The sequence below is a fragment of the Pithys albifrons genome, chromosome 7 (genome assembly GCF_047495875.1).
Source record: "Pithys albifrons albifrons isolate INPA30051 chromosome 7, PitAlb_v1, whole genome shotgun sequence".
Classification (NCBI taxonomy): Eukaryota; Metazoa; Chordata; class Aves; order Passeriformes; family Thamnophilidae; genus Pithys; species Pithys albifrons.
The window spans coordinates 59392011-59412723 of NC_092464.1; the positions used below are offsets into that span (position 1 = coordinate 59392011).

Consider the following 20713-nt stretch of genomic DNA (forward strand, 5'->3'; position numbering starts at 1 on the left):
GTTCCCTGAGGTAGGAGTGTGAGCAGGAGAGCTTGAGGATCTGAGGGATTTCACAGAAGAACTGGCCCAGGGCATTGCCCTTGCACAGGGGCAGGGAAAATGTATTGGCTGTGTGCAGCAGAGAGTAGAGAAAGCCACTGGCCCAGGCAGCTGCTGCCATGTGGGCACAAGCTCTGCTGCCCAGGAGGGTCCCGTAGTGCAGGGGTCTGCAGATGGCAACGTAGCGGTCGTAGCACATGATGGTGAGGAGAGAAAACTCTGCTGAAAAGAAGAAGAAATAAAAAAAGACCTGTGCAGCACATCCAGTGAAGGAGATGGTTGCGGTGTCCCAGAGGGAGTTGTGCATGGCTTTGGGGACAGTGGTGCAGATGCAGCCCAGGTCTGTGAGGGACAGGTTGAGCAGGAAGAAGTGCATGGGGGTGTGCAGGTGGTGGTCGCAGGCTACGGCGCTGATGATGAGGCCGTTGCCCAGGAGGGCAGCCAGGGAGATGCCCAGGAAGAGCCACAAGTGCAGGAGCTGCAGCTGCCGCGTGTCTGCCAATGGCAGGAGGAGGAACTGGCTGATGGAGCTGCTGTTGGGCATTTGCTGCCTCTGGAAGCGGAGGCACTGTCCAAGGAGGAAATAAGAGTGACAAGTCAGGGGAGAGGGTTCTGAATGTGCCAGACACTGTTAAAAGCAGACAAAGCCATCACAGGCCACTAAATATCTCAGCCTCCCTCAAGGTCTCAAGGTCGTAAGGACACACATGGCTCATCTTACCAACCCAACAATATTTCCTGGGATGGGCTCAGCATCTCTGCCCCTCTCCACTGGGGATTTCAGATAAAACAATTGTGCCATGAGGATTATTTTCATTCTTGCGGGCAGCTCCCATCTTGGAAGGACACCTCAGAAGAGATGTCCTAACAAAGGAGATTGATTCTGGGAAAAACACCTCGTTCTCCAGGCCCACATACTTCCCTGCCTATAGCCCCACTGGTCACAGGAAAATTGGAATGTCTCATTCCCAGGGAGAAAATTTTGAGGGGGATCACAGGATGAGTGATTGACTCTGTAGCTTGAACTCTCCTTCCCTGTAAGCCTGACTGAGAGAACAAGGAAACAACCTCAGTAACAAGGGCAAGTTAAGAAACAAGGAAATACACAGGGAGGATCCAGTGGGGAGAGACCAGGGCAGAGTTCACTGGACACTCAAGGCAGCATCACCCTGAGCCAGCTGTGCCACCTCCCAGACACCAGCAGTGCCACCTCCCTGACACCAACAATGCCAGGTAGTTGTTCTCAGCCCCTCTTCAGCTCCTCAGAGTTCCCTCTGCTACTCAAGTCACCAGGCATGTGGCTTGAGAGCCTGATAGAAATCCCTGCTTTCACCTCCCCCTAGGAGTATCCCCTGGAAAACATCCTGGAGTGCTCTGGTTCTGTAAGCAGTCCTCACCTATGAAACTCTCACTAGATAGCAGAAGAAACCTGCCGTGCCCTTCCCTCCCCTGCCCTGCCTTGCCTTGCCCTGCACTACACTGCACTGCCCTGGCAGGGTTTGCTCTTTCCACCCACAGCCTCTATCGCAGCACTGAGGGAGCTCCCCAGGCCAGCTGAGAGCTGCCCCTGGCAGGTGGCAGAGCTCCTGTTCTGGCACAGCACCCTGGGGTGCAGGATCCTGCTCTGCAGGACAGTTTGGGACAGCCTGGGTGGCACAGCCGAGGTTCAAACCCTACAGCCATCCCTAGGAGGAGGGAACCCTGCTGGGATGTCCCTGGGATGGTGCAGCAGAGAGTCCCTGCTTTGCAGCCCGTCCTCATCTACAGCACCAGAGACACTGTGATATCCCACTTTAGAGACCCCCCAGGCTGTGGGATGTGCCAGCGTTGGGAGATCTTCCCACAGACTGCACATACATTGCCCTTCATGCAGACTTACCGTGTGAGAGCCTGGAAAGCTTCCTCTTCTGTGGATCTTCCTCTCAACTTTCCTCACACCCCAGACTGTGTGTAACCTCTCTCTGCCCTGCTTTTCTGCCCTCGGTGTGTGCAGGCAGTGCCCTGAGCCCTGCTGGGCTGTGCACAGGAGCTGCTCCTGGGCAGAGCTGTCTCTCTGCAGCGCTGCCCGCTTGCCAGGAGCTCCCTGTGTGCCAGGAGCCCGGCCCAGCTCAGCAGCACAGCAACAGCCCAGGGCATTTAATGGCCCTCTAGGGGGTTTGGTGCTGAGTCCCTGAACCTCAGACCCTGAGGAAAGTTAAAGTGAGATTCAAACTGTGAACTTTCTTGCAGTGCTAATGGGTCCCACTGAGGGACACAACTGAGAAAACATCCCCAGGATTTTTTTGAGCAGAAACGTGCAAACAGGGATGATAGGTCAGAGAATCACAGGATCATCAATGCTGGAAGAGACTTTCAAGATCTTCTAGTCCAACTGTCATCCAAGCACCACTACAATCCTCCCAAAATCATATTCCAAGGTGCCAAATCCAACCAACACCTGAGCACTTCAAGATACCACCAACTCCTTTGGCTACTTATTTCATTGCCTAAAGAAACTCTCATTGTAAAAAAAATTTTTAATATCTAATCTGAACCTTGACCTATGCAAGTCAAGTCTGTTTCCTCTCTTTCCCTCCATATAGTCTTGGCAGAAGAGAGGGAGACCCCTGCTCACTAAGACCTCCTTTTGGGTCTTTGAAGAGAGCAACAAGGTCCTCCCTGAGCCTCCTCTTCTCCAGATTCAAGAACACCAGTTCCTCAACCAACATGTTTTCCAGACCCTTCTCCAGCTCCGTTCACTTCTCTGGACACACTCCAGCCCCTCAGTGTCCTTGTTGCAGGGAGCGGCCCAGAACTGGACACAGCACTCAAAGTGTGGCCTCAGCAGTGCCCAGTGCAGAGGGACAATCCCTGTCCTGGTCCTGCTGGCCACATTATTCCTGACACTGGCCAGATGCCTTTGGCCTTCTTGTCCCCCTGGGCACACTGACTCATATTCAGCCACTCTCCAGCAGCAGCCCCAAGTCCCTTCCTGCTGAGCAGCTCTCAAGCCACACTGCCCACAGCCTGGAGTATTCCATGGGGTTGTTGTGACCCAAGGTCAGGATCTGACTCTCGGCCTTATCAATCCAGCTTCTCCACATCCCTCGGCAGAGCCTTCCTGCCCTCCAGCAGACCCACAATCACAGTCACCTTGGTGTTGTTCACAAATGTACTGAGGGTGCACTCCATCTCCTTGTCCAGATCCTCAATAATGATGTTAAACAGGACCAGCCCCAACACTGAGCCCTGGGGAACCCCATTAGTGACCAGCCCCACCTGGATTTAGTTCCATTCCCACCACTCTCTGGGCCATCAGACACTTTTTCACCCAGCAAACAGTTCCCTCATCCCAGCCATGAGCAGCCAGTTTCTGCAGGAGATGCTGTGGGAGGTGGTGCCAAAGGCTGTACTGAATTCCAGAGAGACACATCCACAGCCTTTCCCTCATCTCCTGAGTTGGTCATTTTGTCATAGAAGGGGATCAGTATGGTCATGCAGGATCTGCCTTTCCCAAACCCACAGTGACTGACCCTTATTCCTTGGGTTCCTTCACGTGCCGTGTGATGGCACTCAGGATGATCTGCTCCATGGATTAACCCGGTACTGAGCTCGGGCTGACAGGTCTGGAGTTGTTCAGGTCCTTCTGGCCCTGTCTGCAAATGGGCATCACAGTTTATCAGCTGGGACTTCTCCGGTTCACCAGGACTGCTGGGCAATGAGTGAAAGTGGCTTGGCCAGCTCTTTCTCCAGCTCCCTCAGTACCCTCAGGTGCATCCCATGTGGGCAGGGACTTGTGGGGGTCTCATTGGCAGAGCAGGTCACTCACATTTTCCTCCTGGATTGCAGGGGCTTCATTCAGACTCCCATCACCAACTTCTTGTCAGGGAACTTGGGTATCCAAAAGACAACTAAGTTTTGGTGTTAAACACCACGGCAAAGAAGACATTCATTCTCTCAGCCATTTCCTCCTGCCCTGACCCTGTCCTGCCTCTACATCCAGCAAAGGATGGAGACTCTCCTGAGCCCTCCTTTTGCTGCCCATGGATTCAGAGACACATTTTTTGCTGTCTTTAACTGCAGTGGCCAAATTCAGTTCCAGTTTGTCTTTGACCCTTCACATTTTAACCCTCCATAACTTCACCATATCCTTGTGGTGCCCCCATGATTTCTGTCCCTCTTTCCAGAGGTGATACACTCTCTTTTATTCCCTGTCATCCAACCCATGGTCTGTGTTTCACCAGGCCACACTTTTTGCCCCCTGGCTTGTCTCAGGCCACAGAGGCACAGCTCCTGGAGCTTTGAGATTTCCTTCTTAAAACACCTGCATCCATCCTGCACACCTTTCTCCTTCAGGACTGACTCCCAGGGGACTCCATCCATCAGTTTCCCAAACTGGCCAAAGTCTGTCGGCTGTCAATCCAAGGTGTCAGCTCTGCTGGTGCCCCTTCTTTCTTCACCCACAATGGAAATCCCCATTATTTCATGGTCTCTGTGCCCATGAAATGTGCCAAGAGAGCCCTGATCACCACATCACCCACCAGACACAGAATCACAGAATGCTTTGGGTCATAAGTGACCTTAAAGAGCTTCTCATTCCAACCCCAGGGGCAGGAACACCTTTGACTAGACCAGGTTGCTCAGAGCCACATTCTGCTTGGCCTTGAACAACTTCTAGTGATGGAGCAGCCAGAACTTCTCTGAGAACCTGTGCCAGGGCCTCACCACCCTCACCATAAAGAATTTCTTACCAATATCTCATCTAACCCTTCTTTCTATCAGTGTGAAGCCATTTTCCCTTATCCTGTCACTCCAGGCCTCCGTAAATACTCTCTCTGCATCTTTCTTCTTGGTTGCATTCAGGTCCTGGAAGGTCACAATTAGGTCACTCCAAGGCCTTCTCTTCTCCAGGCTGTACAATCCCAATTCTCTCAGCCTTCCCTCATGGCAGAGCTGCTCCATCCCTCTGATCATCCTGGTGGAATCCTCTGGACTCGCTCCAACAGCTCCATGTCCTTGCTGTGCTGGGACCCCAGAGCTGGAGGCAGCTCTGCAGGTGGGGCAACATCCAACCAGGTGTGTTCCAGCAAGGACAGTGTGGAACCTCCTGGAAACAAAGGGCCATTGTGACACCACAGAACCTTCTGGAACTCAAGGGATATTATGAGATGACAGACCCTCATGGAATCATAGGACAATTGTGACAAATGGGGCCTCAGGGATCCAGAGGAACCCTGAGATATTTTGGAACCTCCAGGAATGAAGGGGCCTTTGTGACACTGCAGAGGGTTATGGAGCCCAAACTACCCTGGGGCCGCTGCTGAACACCATGGAATCAAAAGTCCATTGTGATACTGCAGGGATTAATGGAATTGAAAGAACCCTGGGAGACTGGAACCTCCTGGAATAAAGGGGCCATTTTGACACTGAAGAGCTTTGTGGAGCCAAAGGGACCCTGGGGCGCTGTGGAACCTCATGGAACCAAGGGGCCTTTGTGACTTGTGGGGACTCCTGGAACCAAAGGAACCTCAGGACATTTTGGAACCTCATGGCATCAAGGGGCCACTGTGACACTGCAGAGCCTTATGGACCATGGCAGGATGTTCTGCCCTGATCAGGCCCAGAATCCACTCAGAGAATGCAAACAATGCAGGCTCTCTGGGCTCAGTTACTGCTGCCACCAAGGGGCTGTTTGGGTGTTGAATTCTGCTAAAACCAGCCTGGGACACTAAACTGCAAATGCACATCCTGCTTTTTGGAACAGGATCTGACAGATAAGCTGCTCACTGGCCTGGAAATTTGTGACTACCAATCCCTCACTGTATAACTCTAAAAGCTCTGTTCAACTTCCATATGGCAGATCCTTTCACAGACTGTCTTGAAATGTGTGGAGCTTCTCCCATGAAGCAGGGATGGCTCTTCATGGTCACTGCCCAGGGGTTAAGGGAAGGAGAGAGATCTGCCCTCTTTAGTTGTGTGAGAGTTACATCACTCACTGCTTAATGATAGTTTCTTTTTGCTGGTTTCAATACAACTGTTTTAAATAATTGCTTTGACACTAGGTGATTTTTAGCTTTTCCACTGGATAGTACATATTTAAGTAAATTATTAAGATCTTTCATCTGTTCACTTGTCTGTTCTTTTTTCTACTCATTTCCCATAATAAGTAATTCATTTTACATAAGTATATCTGATTTGCCATCACTAAAACCTGTGGGGAAAAGTGATTCAATTACACCTCTATAATTGACACTGCAGAGTAAATCTGAGGCTAAGATTGGATCCAGTCACACCAGGCTCCTCTCTGAGAAGGAGTTTAGAAAGCAAGAGGTCCTTTCTGCCCCTCACAGCTCAATGAGGCAGCTTCTCCAGTAAACGTTATCTGAGATTTCTATTTCCACCATCACCCCATGAGGTTCCACGGAGTCCCAAAGTTCTTTTGGTTCTCTGAGTCCCTGCAGGGTCCAGATGACCCTTTGATTCCATGAGGTTCTGCAGACAAACAATGATCCCTTTGGATCAATAAGACTCTGCAGTGTCACACAGGGCCATTCATTCCATGAGGTTCCACACTGTCACACTGGTCCCTTGTGCTCCACAAGACCCTGCACTGTTATAATGGCCCCCTAAATCCATGAGATTCCACAGTGACCCCATGATTCCATGAGGTTCTGCAGTGTCACAATGTCCCTTTTTTTCCATCAGGATCTGAAGTGTCACAATGACCCTTTGATTCCATGAGGTTGCACAGAGTGACAATGATCCCTTTGGATCAATGAGACTCTGCGGTGTCACAATTCCATGAGGTTCCACAGTGTCGCGCTGGTCCCTTGTGCTCCACAAGGCCCTGCACTGTGACAAAGGTCCCTTTAATCCATGAGATTCCACAGAGACCTCGTGATTCCATAATGTCCTGTGTCGGGGTAAGGTTGATTTACGGCGGTCAGAGGAGGCAGAGACAAACCCAGGCAGCAGTTAAATCAGAAGGCTTACACTGAAGACAAAGGACTTTATTTTTAGTTACAGCTTTACTTTCATCTACTTTCCTCCACAGCATGTCATCTCAGAACTGGTCAGTCAGCTCAGTTAAGCATCCATGGAAACATTCTACTGGCCAAAAGGTCTCCTGCAAACTTCTTTCATTCAAGAATACACTCTGAACTGTTCCACATCAATCTCTTAATCAATTACCTCAGACATTAGGGGGTCCACAGACACACTGAGTTAAACGCCCTAGTCCTGCAGTGTCACCGTGGTGGTTTCAGAGATGGTGGAGCTTTTCTTTTGTGGTCAGAAGTAGAATGAGAAAGAAATAATGTCACCAAGGGCAGCTGGGAAGAAAGAGCAAGGGAGGAGGGAGAGATGTCAGTGCAGGAAGGGGCCAGCGAGGTGGGGCAGCCGGGGGAGGCCGACAGCCTGCAGGGAAAGGGGCAGGGCATGGACACCGTAGGACAGCCTGGGCTGGAGAGGAGACAGGGATGTGCAGAAGCTGAAAGGCCCCAAGAGAGCCAACTTGTGCAGGCCTTTGGCCATGGCTGCTGTGTGTGCCCCTGATGGCATGAGGAGACAAGTGAGCCTTGCAGCCCTGGGGCCTCATTGCCTCCTTGTCCCTGCTCAGCAGCCTGGGAGGTGCCACCCCATTCTCCTGTCCCTGCTATTCCACATCCCACAGCCCGGTGCTCAAGGAAGAGCCCTGAGGAATGAGGGAGAGACAGGATCTCCCTTCCCAGGGCTGGGGGTCACGGCTGTGACCTTTGGGTTAATGAAATACTTCTTACTTTCCTCAGCATCAGAATGAACTTTCTTTCCTAGTCCATATTTGTCATCATTGTCTCTTTGTTTTCTGACTGGAATCTGGGGACACTTTCTCAGTTATGTCCCTCAGAGGGACCCATTAACAACAAAAGAAACTTTAAACTTTGATTCTGACTTTGGTTTCTCAAGAGGTTCCCGCAAATTTCCTCAGGGTCTGATGTTCAGGGACTGAGCACCAAACCCCCCAGAGGGCCATTAAATGCCCTGGGCTGTTGCTGTGCTGCTGAGCTGGGCCGGGCTCCTGGCACACAGGGAGCTCCTGGCAAGCGGGCAGCGCTGCAGAGAGACAGCTCTGCCCAGGAGCAGCTCCTGTGCACAGCCCAGCAGGGCTCAGGGCACTGCCTGCACACACCGAGGGCAGAAAAGCAGGGCAGAGAGAGGTTACACACAGTCTGGGGTGTGAGGAAAGTTGAGAGGAAGATCCACAGAAGAGGAATCTTTCCAGGCTTTCACAAGGTAAGTCTGCATGAAGGGCAATGTATGTGCAGTCTGTGGGAAGATCTCCCAACGCTGGCACATCCCACAGCCTGGGGGGTCTCTAAAGTGGGATATCACAGTGTCTCTGTTCTGAAGTTGAGGATGTGCTGCAAAGCAGGGACTCTCTGCTGCACCACCCCACGGACATCCCATCAGGGTTCCCTCCTCCTAGGGATGGCTGCATGGTTTGAACCCAGGCTGTGCTACCCAGGCTGCCCCAAACTGTCCTGCAGAGCAGGGTCCTGCACCCCAGGGTGCTGTGCCAGAGCAGAAGCTCTGCCACCCACCAGGGGCAGCTCTCAGCTGGTCTGGGGAGCTCCCTCAGTGCTGGGAGAGAGGTTGTGGGTGGAAAGAGCAAACCCTGGCAGGGCAGGGCAGGGCAGGGCAGGGCAGGGCAGGGCAGGGCAGGGCACAGCAGGTTTATTCAGCTATCAAGTGAGAGTTTCATAGGTGAGGACTGCTTACAGAACCAGAGCACTGCAGGATATTTTCCATGGGATACTTCAAGGGGAAGGTGAAAGGAGGGATTTCTATCAAGCTCTCAAGCCACACATCTGGTTTGAGTTGCAGAGGGAACTCTGGGGATCTGAAAAGTGGCTGAGAACAAGTACCTGGCACTGTTCGTGTCTGTGAGGTGGCACTGCTGGCTCAGGGTGACAATGCCCTGAGTGCCCACCTGGTTCTACCCTGGCTTCTCCCAGCCGGACCCTCAGTGTGCATTTCCTTTTTCCTTAACTTGCTCATGTTGCTGGGGTTGTTTCCTCCTTCTCTCAGTCAGGTTCACTGGGAATGGGAGTTCAAGCTACAGAGTCAATCAGTGATCCTGTGATCCCCCTCAGGCAGGTGGGTCCCTGGCAATGAGACATTCCAATTTTCCTCTGACCTGTGGGGCTGTCAGTAGTGAATTCTGTGTGCCTGGAGAATGAGGTGTGTTTCCCAGAATCAAACCCCATTGTCAGGACACTTGGCTCTTCTCTGAGATGTCCTTCCAAGGTGGGAGCTGCCCTCAAGAATGGAAATCACCTTCATAGCACAATTGTGTTACTTGAAATCCCCAGTACAGAGGGGCAGAGATGCTGTGCCCATCCCAGGAAATGCTGTTGAGTTGGTGAGATGAGCCATGTGTGTCCTTGAGACCTTGAGCCAGTCTGAGACATTGAGTGCTCTGTGATAGATCTCTCTGCTCTCAACAGTGTCTGGTGGCATTTCAAATGAAAATGAGAGTGTGATCACTCTCTGTCTGAGAAAGGTCCAAGTCCAGGGCAGCTGGAACAAGGCAGAGGGACAGAGCAACTCCCCTCACTCTGCACTAAGCCACAGACATCCTCCTGTTTGGGAAGCCCTGCTCTGCTCTTCCTCAGGGCAGCACAAATGCTGAGGGGTTCTGACATCCAGGAAAACTCCACAGGGAAGATGAGGGGAGTCAGAAACAAAACACCTAAACCTCTGAAACTGTCTTCTGGAATCCTGAAATCTTCTCAAAACCGGGAGTGCAGATGCCCATGAGAACTTTTGCTTCAGGAGCAATTTCATCTGACACAGCTGAACACCAGGATGGGCCCTGCCCCCATCATGGCCATCATCCCAGTGGAGCAGAGCAGGGCTGACCCTCACAGCCAGTGGGCAGAGGGGCTGCTCCTCATGGGAAATATAGTGAGCACCAAGCACGGCTCCAGCCATGGATATGAAGCAGTTTCCTGAAATACGAAAAGTGATGGATGTGTGCAGGAGGGAGAGGGGTATTGAGAAATAGTTTAGATTTATCTAAGAAATGTCTACCCTGACTTGCCACGGTTTAGCTCAAAGAATCATGTTCTGACTTCTCCCTGTCTTTTTCCCCATGAACAGGTCCCTGTACCCAGAGGCAGCAGATGACCAATAGCAGCTCCATCAGCCAGTTCCTCCTCCTGCCATTGGCAGACACGTGGCAGCTGCAGCTCCTGCACTTGTGGCTCTTCCTGGGCATCTCCCTGGCTGCCCTCCTGGGCAACGGCCTCATCATCAGCGCCGTAGCCTGCGACCACCACCTGCACACCCCCATGCACTTCTTCCTGCTCAACCTGTCCCTCACAGACCTGGGCTGCATCTGCACCATTGTCCCCAAAGCCATTCACAACTCCCTCTGGGACACCACAACTATCTCCTACATGGGATGTGCTGCACAGCTCTTTTTCTTTGTCTTCTTCATCTCAGCAGAGCTTTATCTCCTCACCATCATGTGCTACGACCGCTACGTTGCCATCTGCAAACCCCTGCACTACGGGACCCTCCTGGGCAGCAGAGCTTGTGCCCACATGGCAGCAGCTGCCTGGGCCAGTGGCTTTCTCAATGCTCTGCTGCACACAGCCAATACATTTTCCCTGCCCCTGTGCCATGGCAATGCCCTGGGCCAGTTCTTCTGTGAAATCCCCCAGATCCTCAAGCTCTCCTGCTCACATTCCTACCTCAGGGAAGTTGGGCTTCTTGTCCTTAGTATCTGTTTAGGTTTTTGTTGTTTCATGTTCATTGTTTTCTCCTATGTGCAGATCTTCAGGGCTGTGCTGAGGATCCCCTCTGAGCAGGGACGGCACAAAGCCTTTTCTACGTGCCTTCCTCACCTGGCCGTGGTCTCCCTGTTTCTCAGCACTAGCACATTTGCATACCTGAAGCCTCCCTCCATCTCATTCCCATCCCTGGATCTGGCCCTTTCAGTTCTGTACTCAGTGGTGCCTCAAACACTGAACCCCCTCATCTACAGCCTGAGGAACCAGGAGCTCCAGGATGCCCTGTGGAAAATGATGACTACATGTTTTTCAGCAGCACTAACCTGCCAGTTTTCTTCTGTACAGTGTTCATAATAAAACTCATGAAAGCTCAACTTGCCTTCCGAGGTTTTTCTTGGTTGTCAATATTTTTTTGCTTTTGCTCATAATGTTGTGCTCAATGAAATTATTTTCTTCGTCCTGTCATCTAAATTACACTCTAGTTCATTTATTTAAGTCTTTACGTCTTTAACTCAGTAATTGTGCCAGCTTTACATTTAAACATAATAAGCACTCTTGCTGTAGCCTTGTGTGTCTGAGGAGATCATTGGAGATCATTGGACTTTTCCTTTGAGACTTTCAGGGACCTACTGTACAGTTCCATGTGTGCAGAGAAGGGCAAAAGAGTCCCAGCACAGCAGCACTGCCAGGGAGCACCAGCACTGGGCCTTTGCTGACCTGCTCTCTTTCCACTTGTACACTCTCCTGCAGAGCCCCTGGGCTGGACTGAGGCCTTGGTCCTCTGCCAGCTGGGACACAGACCTGCTGCATGTCCATCCTGGGCTCACAGGCAGGGACAGGCCATGGGCACTGCTGGGACACAGCTGGGCTCCACAACAGCAGCTCCATCAGGAAAGGGCTTCTCCTTAGCTCAGGACATGCAGCCTTAGGGCTTTTTGCAAAGTCACTCTCAAGAACATGCCAAGGAATAGACTCTATAGAGGCTCCTTGTTTGCTTGTTCTCCAGGGGCTCTAAATCTGCATGTGAACCAGCAAACAGAGCCCTGTAACTGCAGGGGCTACAGCAGGAAACAGGGAAAATGATCTGGTGAGTGTTCTGTGTTACCCTCAGTGAACACACTACTGCTACCCATGACAACAATAGCAGTAATAAAAGCTGGAACTATAACAATAAACCCCACAAGAAGCACATGAGGTGCACAACACCATTGCTCCATTGCTCAGCACTCAGTGCCCAATGCCCAGCCCAGCCCAGACACAGATCAGCCCTTCCTGACCAACCCCCCATTAACACCCTGAGCACGGCCCTGCATCAAAGGGAACATCCCTTGGGCCAGTTGGGCTCAGCTGTCCTGGCCCTGCTCCCTCCCAGTCCTGTTACCCTAAGGAGATAATTGCAGATCTTGATTGTACAAACTTCTCACAAATTCCAAGTCAAAACCAAAGCCGAAAGCACCTTGAAAAACCTGCAGGCCCTGAAGCTTCAAGGAGCCCCTCAAGGGCCAATCCTGACAAAGCCTCTCCAGGGACTCACCCCAGTAGAGCCTTGGAGGCCATGACAGTAGGCAGACAAAGGCTCTGGGAGCAGCTCAGGTGCTGAGCAAAGCCTGGCTTGGCTGGAGGCAGCAGAAAGGCCCAGCCCTGACCTCCAGCTTGGTGAAGGCACATCCTGTCCCTCACACCTTGCTCAGGGCTCTGCTGGGGGCACTGGCATGGGGGGTGATGCTGAGGGTAGGACAAGGGGTGACAGTGCCCAGCCTTCCTGGGGCTGTGTCAGGAGGCCACGAGGCCCCAGAGCCTCAGCACAGCAGGTCTGCTCACAGCCCTTGGTGGCACAGACGATGCTGTGCCCGAGGGGACAAAGACTTGGGATCTCTTGCACTTCTGGCTCAGTCACTTGATGTCCCTCTGGGAAGGAACAAGCCACCTCTCAGAGGTGGGTGACAAACCAGTGCTGGGAATGGTCATTTGGAGGGGCTGGTCTGTGCTGAGTGTCCAAAGATGTCTTTGGTCCCACCAGGCTCTAAAGTGCCTCACGGGCTCCTTGATTCCAGGACATTCTTCAGTGTGCACGGTTCCTTCTTGCTTGCAAAGGTTGTGTCATGTCATGGTGTCCCTTTCATACCAGGAGGTTCTGTGGTGTCACAATGTCCCCGTTGGTTCCAGGAGGTTCCACACCGTCCTTGCTGGAACACACCTGGTTGGATGTTGCCCCACCTGCAGAGCTGCCTCCAGCTCTGGGGTCCCAGCACAGCAAAGACATGGAGCTGTTGGAGTGAATCCAGAAGAGACCACCAAGATGATCAGAGGGATGGAGCAGCTCTGCCATGAGGGAAGGCTGAGAGAGCTGAGATTGTTCAGCCTGGAGAACAGAAGGTCTTGGGGTGACCTAATTGTGGCCTTCCAGGACCTGAAGGAGACAACAAGAAAGATGGAGAGAGACTGTTTACAAGGGCATGGAGTGACAGGACAAGGGACAATGGCTTCACACTGATAGAGGGAAGGGTTAGATGAGATATTAGGAAGAAAATCTTTACTGGGAAAGTGCTGTGGCCCTGGCACTGGTTGCTCAGAGAAGTTCTGGCTGCCCCATCCCCAGAAGTTGTTCAAGGCCAGGGGGGATGATCAACCTCATCTAGGGGAAGGTGTCCCTGCCCATGGCAGGGGATGGGAATTAGATGCTCTTTAAGGTCCTTTCCAACCCAAACCATTCTATGATTCTGTGGCTGGTGGGTGATGTGGTGGTCAGGGCAATCTTGGGCACAAAGAATAGGAAATAATGGAATTTTCCATTCTGAGTGAAGGAAGAAAGGGGCAGCAGAACAAACAGCTTGGACTGATAGCAGGGAGACTTTGCACTGTTGAAGAGATTGATTGAAGGAGGGTGTTGGGGGTCAGTCCTGAAGCAAAAAGCATTCTCATGGCCAGGCTTCATGAACGAAGATTTGGGAAGGGCACTACCCACGCTTGCTGCAAGCTGCTGGTGGCTAAAAAGGCCAATACGGGATAGGCAGGTCCGGTCACAAAAGGCACAGGGGAACGTCTCCTTTGGCCATATTGGCAAGGAACGGTTCTGTCTGCGTTGTCTTTTCTCCTCCAGACTGACTGTGCTGCGTTCCCAAAGGAAGCAGCAGCATCGTGAATGGTGTGTCTCCATGAATCCTGATTGGAGGCCACAGTGGACCATTGGGGCAGGCAATATGGCCAAGGCTGAGGTGTTGTTTCAGGCAGTCCTTGTATCTCCTCTTCGGGGCTCCTCTCTTGTGGCAGCCGGTGGCGAGTTCTCCACAGAGCACAATCTTCGGGAGGCAATGGGTGATCCTCCATCCTGGAGACGTGCCCTGCCCAGCACAGCTGCGTTCTCAGCAGCATGGCCTCCATACTGGTGACCCCTGCCTGTTCAGAACAGACACATTGGTCACGTAATCAGACCAGTGGATGTTTAGGATTGAACGGAGGCAGCGCTGATGGAAGCGTTCGAGGAGCCGCAGGTGGTGGCGGTAGATGACCCAAGATTCACACCCACAGAAAAGAGCAGACAGTACAATGGCTCTGTAGACACTGATCTTTGTACTTTTCTTCAGGTGTTTGTTGGACCAGGCTCTTCTATGGAGTTTTCAGAAGGCTCTGTAAGCCATTGCTGGCCTGTTGTCTGTCTCTTTGTCAATCTTACTGTCCGAGGAAATGATGCTTCCTGGTAGGGGAACTGCTGGACTGAATTAAGCTCTGATTCGCAAGAGAAGTGTAGGGAACAGAACAAAGGATTCCATGTAATTTTCCTTGACCTCACCAAAGCTTTTGACACTGTGAGCAGAAAAGGGCTGTGGCAGATCTTGGAATGTTTAGGATGTCCCCCCAGGTTTCTCCAAATGATCAATCTGAGGATCATGAGGATCAGTGTGAACAAGTCAGGTCTAGCAATGCACTCTCTGAGCCCTTTCCAATAACCAATGATGTGAAACAAGGTTGTGTTCTTGCACCAACTCTATTCACAATCTTCTTCAGCAGGATGCTCCAAAGAGCCACGGCAGAGCTCGATGAAGAAAACGGCATCTCCATCCGATATCGTACCGATGGAAGCCCATTCAGCCTGAGGCGACTGCAGGCCCACACCAAGCCCCTGAATCACCTTGTCCAGAGCTGCTTTTTGCTGACGATGCCGCCCTCGTTGCTGACACAGAAGCAGCTCTGCAGTGCTTCACATCCTGCTGAGCTTTTGGGGCTAGAAGGCAGTTTGAAGAATACAAGCTGCACCTCAGGAAGTCTTCCATCAGCCCCACATCACCGTAGGCAAATCAGAGCCTAAGTCAGTCCAGCAGTTTGTTTTCTCTATTGCAAAATTTAACCCCAGAACTGCTCCAGAAACCCTCTGTTTGTGAGCATGTCCTGCAGCACTGTGTATTCCTCCTGCAAATCCCCTGGGAGGGAATTTCTTTGTGATTATTCCATGTCTATTTAGTGGCACACAAACTGCCCATCTTTGTGGCTCTTAGGGCTTAGTTATGTTATTACAAGCCAGTAATAGAGCATAGAATGAACTTTTGTAAAGCAAAGAAACATCAGCTGTGGCCAGTCTTGCCTTCCCCACGTCCTCTTCCCCACCTGTGTCCATCCCCCACCCAGAGATGGGGCTTTTCCCAAGGGCTTGGCTCCAGGCTCCAGCACTGGGACCAGTTTGGGGCCAGGCAGGTTTGGGGATGGGTTTATACTCTTTATTTCCCCACATTTCCCACTCTGGTGCTGGCACAGAGTTCAAGCCCAGTTCTCACCAGTTCACCCCTGGTGTTTCTGATGGCCAGTGAAGCTTCCAGGGACTTGCACCTTTCCTGGCTTGTGGTCCAGTTGCCCTCAGCCTCAGAAAAGTAACAGCATTTTCCTTGGAAAGCAGGCCAAATGTCTGGGCACGCACAGCAGAATTCCAGTTGAGGGAAACGGCATCTCCAAGGAATGAAATAGAGAAAGCTGAGGGAGACACATGGGCAGCCCTAAAAAGCAGGAAAATGGGATTAATTTATTGTTTTTTTCCTTGCAGCTGCAAGGGAGAAACTGGGAATGATATTCCTGTAATGGAGTGAGGAGCAGATGCCTGGGCCACAGTTTAGGGCAAAAAGGGAGTCACCCCAAAGGGTGCTTTGCCTGGGGAGCCTGCCTTGATGCTGGGAAAATCCTGGGATCCTCCCATCCCCTAAAATGGAAGTGCCTGGCCCGGATCCTGTCCATGGGGGTGCCTGGGTGGGACTCACCAGTCAGGGCCACAGCCAGGCTGAGGCTGAGGCTTCCCAGGAACACACTCAGAGGGAGAAGAACACACACCGGGTGGGATGTTTGCCAGTCTGATCCTGGGGAAGGGAAGAGCAGAACAAGGCTGGGCTGGGTCCTCTCCCCTCTGCTTTGGCCTCCCTTGCTGGATCCTCAGTTCATCCTGAGTCCATCCAGGACAGGGACCCTCTTGGGACTCAGGAGGGCAAGAGAGCTGAGGCAGGTCCCTCGCAGGTACCAAGATATGTCTGAGGACCTGGAGATGGATCTTCAGCCTCCAGAGGTGACCACAGCCTGGAATTTGAGTGCTCCACACCAACCCCAGGGCTCCATCCCCATCCCACTGGTGCTTCCCAAGAGAGAGATGCTCTTCCCACCCCCTTCCCTCCCTCAGGGCATTGGTTTTCCCAGCATTGCCCCATTTGGACTGTTCCTCTGGATCACTGCAGGGGTTCAACGCTTCCTCTTGGCCTGAACAATTTGTCTCCTGGGTTTCTTTTCCCTTTGTGGCAGAGAAGCCTCAGAGCCCAGGGCTGGCGTTCCCGGCCCCTGCAGGTGAATCCTCTGGGGCGCCTGTGCCAAGGCAGAGGCTGAGGAGACCTGCAGGCAGCCGAGCCCCCGCGTGTGCCACATCCCATGGAGCCAGCACAGCCTGGCTGGGGCTCTGCAGCCCCTGGGCTGGAGGGGCAAGAGGCACCTCGGGAAGCCCTGGCAGGGCAGGGTTTGCCCTGAGCTGAACAGGCAATGCCGGGAGGAGGGGGCAGAAAGGACAGAGGGAGGGGAAAAGGCAGGGGAGGGAAAGAGAGGGGAGGGAGAAAGATTGAAAAAGATCAAGAGGCAAAAAAGACAAATAGAGAAGAGAAAAAGACAATTTAAATTTTAAAGAAATAGAGAAGTCACTGTCTGCTCACAGTTCAAAGGGAGCTGAAGTGTTTGCGAGGGCACAGGAGCCTGTTCAGGGTCAGGAGCTGCTTCTTCCAAGAGGAAGAAAACACGTGAAAGGATCAGAGCAGAGTTTGTGCTTTGACACCCCTTTCCCAGAACCTGCAGAAGGGAGAGCTGAGTCTGAAATAACAAGCGTTCTCTTGAGCTTTAATGTCTCGTAGCTGCTTGCAAGCTTGTTTAGCTTTGTTTGCCAAGATGTAGAAATGGTAAAAAGCTTTGCCAGTTGGTGCTGGATTTGTGAAGCAGCCCCGGGCCAGCTCTGCAGTAACAAAGAATCGATGTCTGTCCCGAGCGTGTCACTCTCGGCTTGTCACACCCGGGAAGGAACGCGATGTTTGCGGCCACCCCCGAGGCACAAACTCGCTCCGAGCCCACCAGGGGGTCCGCGGGAAGGAGAGGTCGGGGAGCCGCTCTCTGTGTAGGGGCTGGGGAGGGGACACGGGGGGACATGGGAGGATACAGAGGGGACACAGGGGGACATGGTATCTGGGGAGGGGACATGGGGGACTCGGGGGGACACAGCCCCTAGGGAGGGGACACGGGGGGACACTGGGGACCCCGCTCCTGCCCTCCCCTGCCCGCAGCGAGCCCCGAGCCCCAGCAGGGCTGCAGCCCCCAAACCAGCTGGAACCTGGGGGTGGGAGGGCAGCCCTGAAGCCAGGCTTGCTATAGTGGGACTTGCTGAGAGCGACTTAGAAGGGTTTGTTCATTAGGAACTGGCCTGAACCCTGGGAAAAGAGAAACGTTTTCTGTTTTTCTATCAAAGATAAGCAGGAGACAGGAATTTCTGAACAAACAACAGTAAAATGATAAAACAAATTTTTTTTAACCATACAGAGTTTTAGATAAAGAAAACCTTGAAAGAGTTTAGTCCTGCATTTGTAAGAAATAAATCAAAAGACCTCTCTGTCCCAGAGGCTGCAACCAGTAAACAATGTCTAGTTAGAAGAAAAATACATTGCCAAAAGACATTCAGTCTTTTAACCCTTTGCCTAAGCCCTAAAAATGTGTGTCTCAGGTGATTCACAAGATGTTTGTGTAGCTTGGAAGGATGTGCAGTGATTGATGTCACTCAGATGGATCTGCACCACGGAATGTCCGGTGTCCTCACTGAAATTCCCCTCCTAAACCGGCCCAAATTTGACTCCTGGGGAGCTGCATCGTGTGAGACACAGCCCCTGTGCCTGCCCACGGTGTCAATAAAGGCACTTTGGCTCAAAGTGTGGCCCTTGGTGGGTTGCTGTGACTCAGCCCCACAAACCAGGGCTGTGCCCTCGGGCGCTCGGAGCTGCACCAGGGGGATAAAGGCCCCCCGGCCCCCCCGGTGCCCCCAGCAGTGGCTGTGCCCCCCAGAGCGGGGCTCTGCCCCCCAGAGCGGGGCTGTGCCCCCCAAGAGTGGGGCTGTGTCCCAGACCCCACGGCCCATCCCGGGCTTGGGGCTGAGCGCGGAGCAGGTGCTGAGCTGCTGGATCTGTCTCGGGGCTCAGGGGGACAAGGGGGTGTTACACCAGTGGCACAAACAAGAGATGAGTGGTGTGTGTCAGTCCCTCCCCCTCGCTCTGTCCCTCCCCACTGCAGCCTTTCTGCCAAAGCCCTGAGGATGCTGTGCCGGGCCCTCCATCCCACGGCCCGGGATAAGGGAGATTCCAGCCCCTCCTGGGCTTTCCTGCACTGAAAGAGCCACACCAGGGGGTCTCTGCTGCCCCATGTCACCCAAAGAGCTGCCCCCAGGGCCACAATTTGGGGCAGGACTGAGGGCTCAGGGACTGCCAGAGCAGATCTGAGCTGGGAGGGATGCACAGACAGAGACTCACATGTGGGAGTATCCCAATAGAAACAAATTATCCCAAAATATCCCTGAATTCATTCCACAGTAACTCTGATCCCTCCCCCAGTATCGGAATTCTCCCAGAATAACTGAAACCTCCTGGAATACCTGATTCTTCCCCAAAAATCCTTTGATTCTTCCCCAAATACTCCAAAAATACCTGAGGTCTCCCAGGTATTTCTGAATTATTCTAAAATACCCCTGAACTCCCCCCAAATCCCCCTGAACTCTCAAACAACTCTCAATCCTCCAGAAACACATCAAATCTCACCAAAAACTTCTCAATTAGCTGCACCCACTTAAACTGCCACAAAACATGCAAAGACCCCCCAAACACACTCAGAGCCCACCAAGATCCCCACCAAACCCCCTTCTGGGGGGACCTTTCGGGGCACTGGTGGTGCTGGGACCCTCCTGGCTGGGGGTGAGGAGCTCTTGGGTAAGCAGGGTGGGGGTGGGAGGAGGGGATGGTGGGAAAGGTCTGAGGGGAAGGGGATAAAAGGGGTGGTTGGATTCCCACAGTGGGCGGGAGGGGAGTGGGACCCCTCTTAAAACAGAGGGGGCTGGAAACTGAGGACTGGGGACAATGGGAAAAGGGATGGGAGAGGTCAGAAAAGTGGGGGAAAAGGGAGGGGTGGACCCCCAAAACTGATCAGGAGGTGGATGGGCAATGGGGGGATGAGTTGCAAAGGGTGGGAGAAGAGGGAAAGTGTGAGCTGTGACCCCCAAACTGATCTTGGCAGGGGCTGGGGATTGAGGGGACAATGGGAAAAGGGAGGAATAGGCAGAAGGGTGGAAAATGGGGATTGGGCTGACAGGATGGACAGTCCCATGGGGGTCTTTGGGCAGAGGGGGGATTAGAAAAGGGGGCTCTGGGATGGCTCTCTGAGCTCCCAATCTGCTGTGGGGTGCTGGGGCTGCTGGAGAGGGGGGGCACCCTGGGGCAGCGGGGAAAATGGAAGGCTTAGGGTTTATTTATTATTACAAGTGATCAGATAAAAGATGTCAATCAAAATTATTTACTACACAATATAAATGCTAAACCTACCAGTAGTATAGTGTGAGACAGGACAGTGCACCATCCTAAAGCAACTGATGAAGCAATTCTACTAAAGCTATCACAAAAGAAAGAATTATTAAGTAGAGATCAATGGAACTCGCCCAGCCCAAGGGACCTCGGGAGATCTCTGCTCTCAGCCTCAAGGAGTGACCTTGGTGGGGGTTCCCACCCTAAGGGAGGAATCTCCACACACACACCCCAAAAAGGGATATGTTGGAAAAACCTGCCCCTGTGAAAGGGGACTGGACCTTTAGAGTATAAAGGGATTGACTGACAGGCATTTGTCTCCTGGGGTTGCCTCACCATCAGGATGTTAATCTGGGGTTGAAACCTGAGTGGAGTCCCCTCAGCCAACCACTGACACATTTGCAAACAGGGCATTGTTTGCTTGGACATTCAAATGAGGGACGCCCTGGCACAGGTCTAAAGCCATCAAATCCCCTCATCCCAAAGGATTTTCAAGGTCAGTTCTGTGTCCTGATGGATGTTCCTCCCACTCTGTTCACCCAGGTGCCTACAGGGAATCAGGAGGATGAGGAGACCACCAGCCAGGTGTTTTCCCAATGTGAGTCACCAGGAATGTTGGTCACCAAGATTACCCTAAGTGGGTCACCAGGTCTTTACCCAACATGGGTCACCAGGTCTGTGCTCAATGTGGGTCACTGTGGATCATTCAACATTGGTACTCCAATGGGTGATGGAGCTGGAGCAGCAGACGAAGCTCTTCCCGCAGTTGGGGCACTCTGAGGGCTTCCCTTATTGGTGGGTTCGTTGGTGTTGGGTCAAGTTAGAGCTGTCAGTGAAGCTCTTCCCACACTCGTCCCAGCT

General features: G+C 52.5%; 2 protein-coding genes across 2 annotated transcripts in view; both read left to right on the forward strand.

Moving 5' to 3' along the window:
* The window catches only part of LOC139673816 (zinc finger protein 850-like), a 554262-nt gene that overhangs the window by 76174 nt on the left and 457375 nt on the right, over positions 1–20713 (forward strand). The window lies entirely within an intron of this gene.
* Positions 10131–11147, forward strand: LOC139674259 (olfactory receptor 14C36-like). The gene has a single exon (XM_071560447.1). The coding sequence runs from the start codon at positions 10182–10184 to the stop codon at positions 11145–11147; it is 966 nt and encodes a 321-aa protein (XP_071416548.1). The 5' UTR covers positions 10131–10181.

What these genes read in the sequence shown, in the direction of transcription:
- LOC139674259 (XM_071560447.1), top strand. Translation starts at nt 10,182, where the DNA reads ATGACCAATAGCAGCTCCATCAGCCAGTTCCTCCTCCTGCCATTGGCA.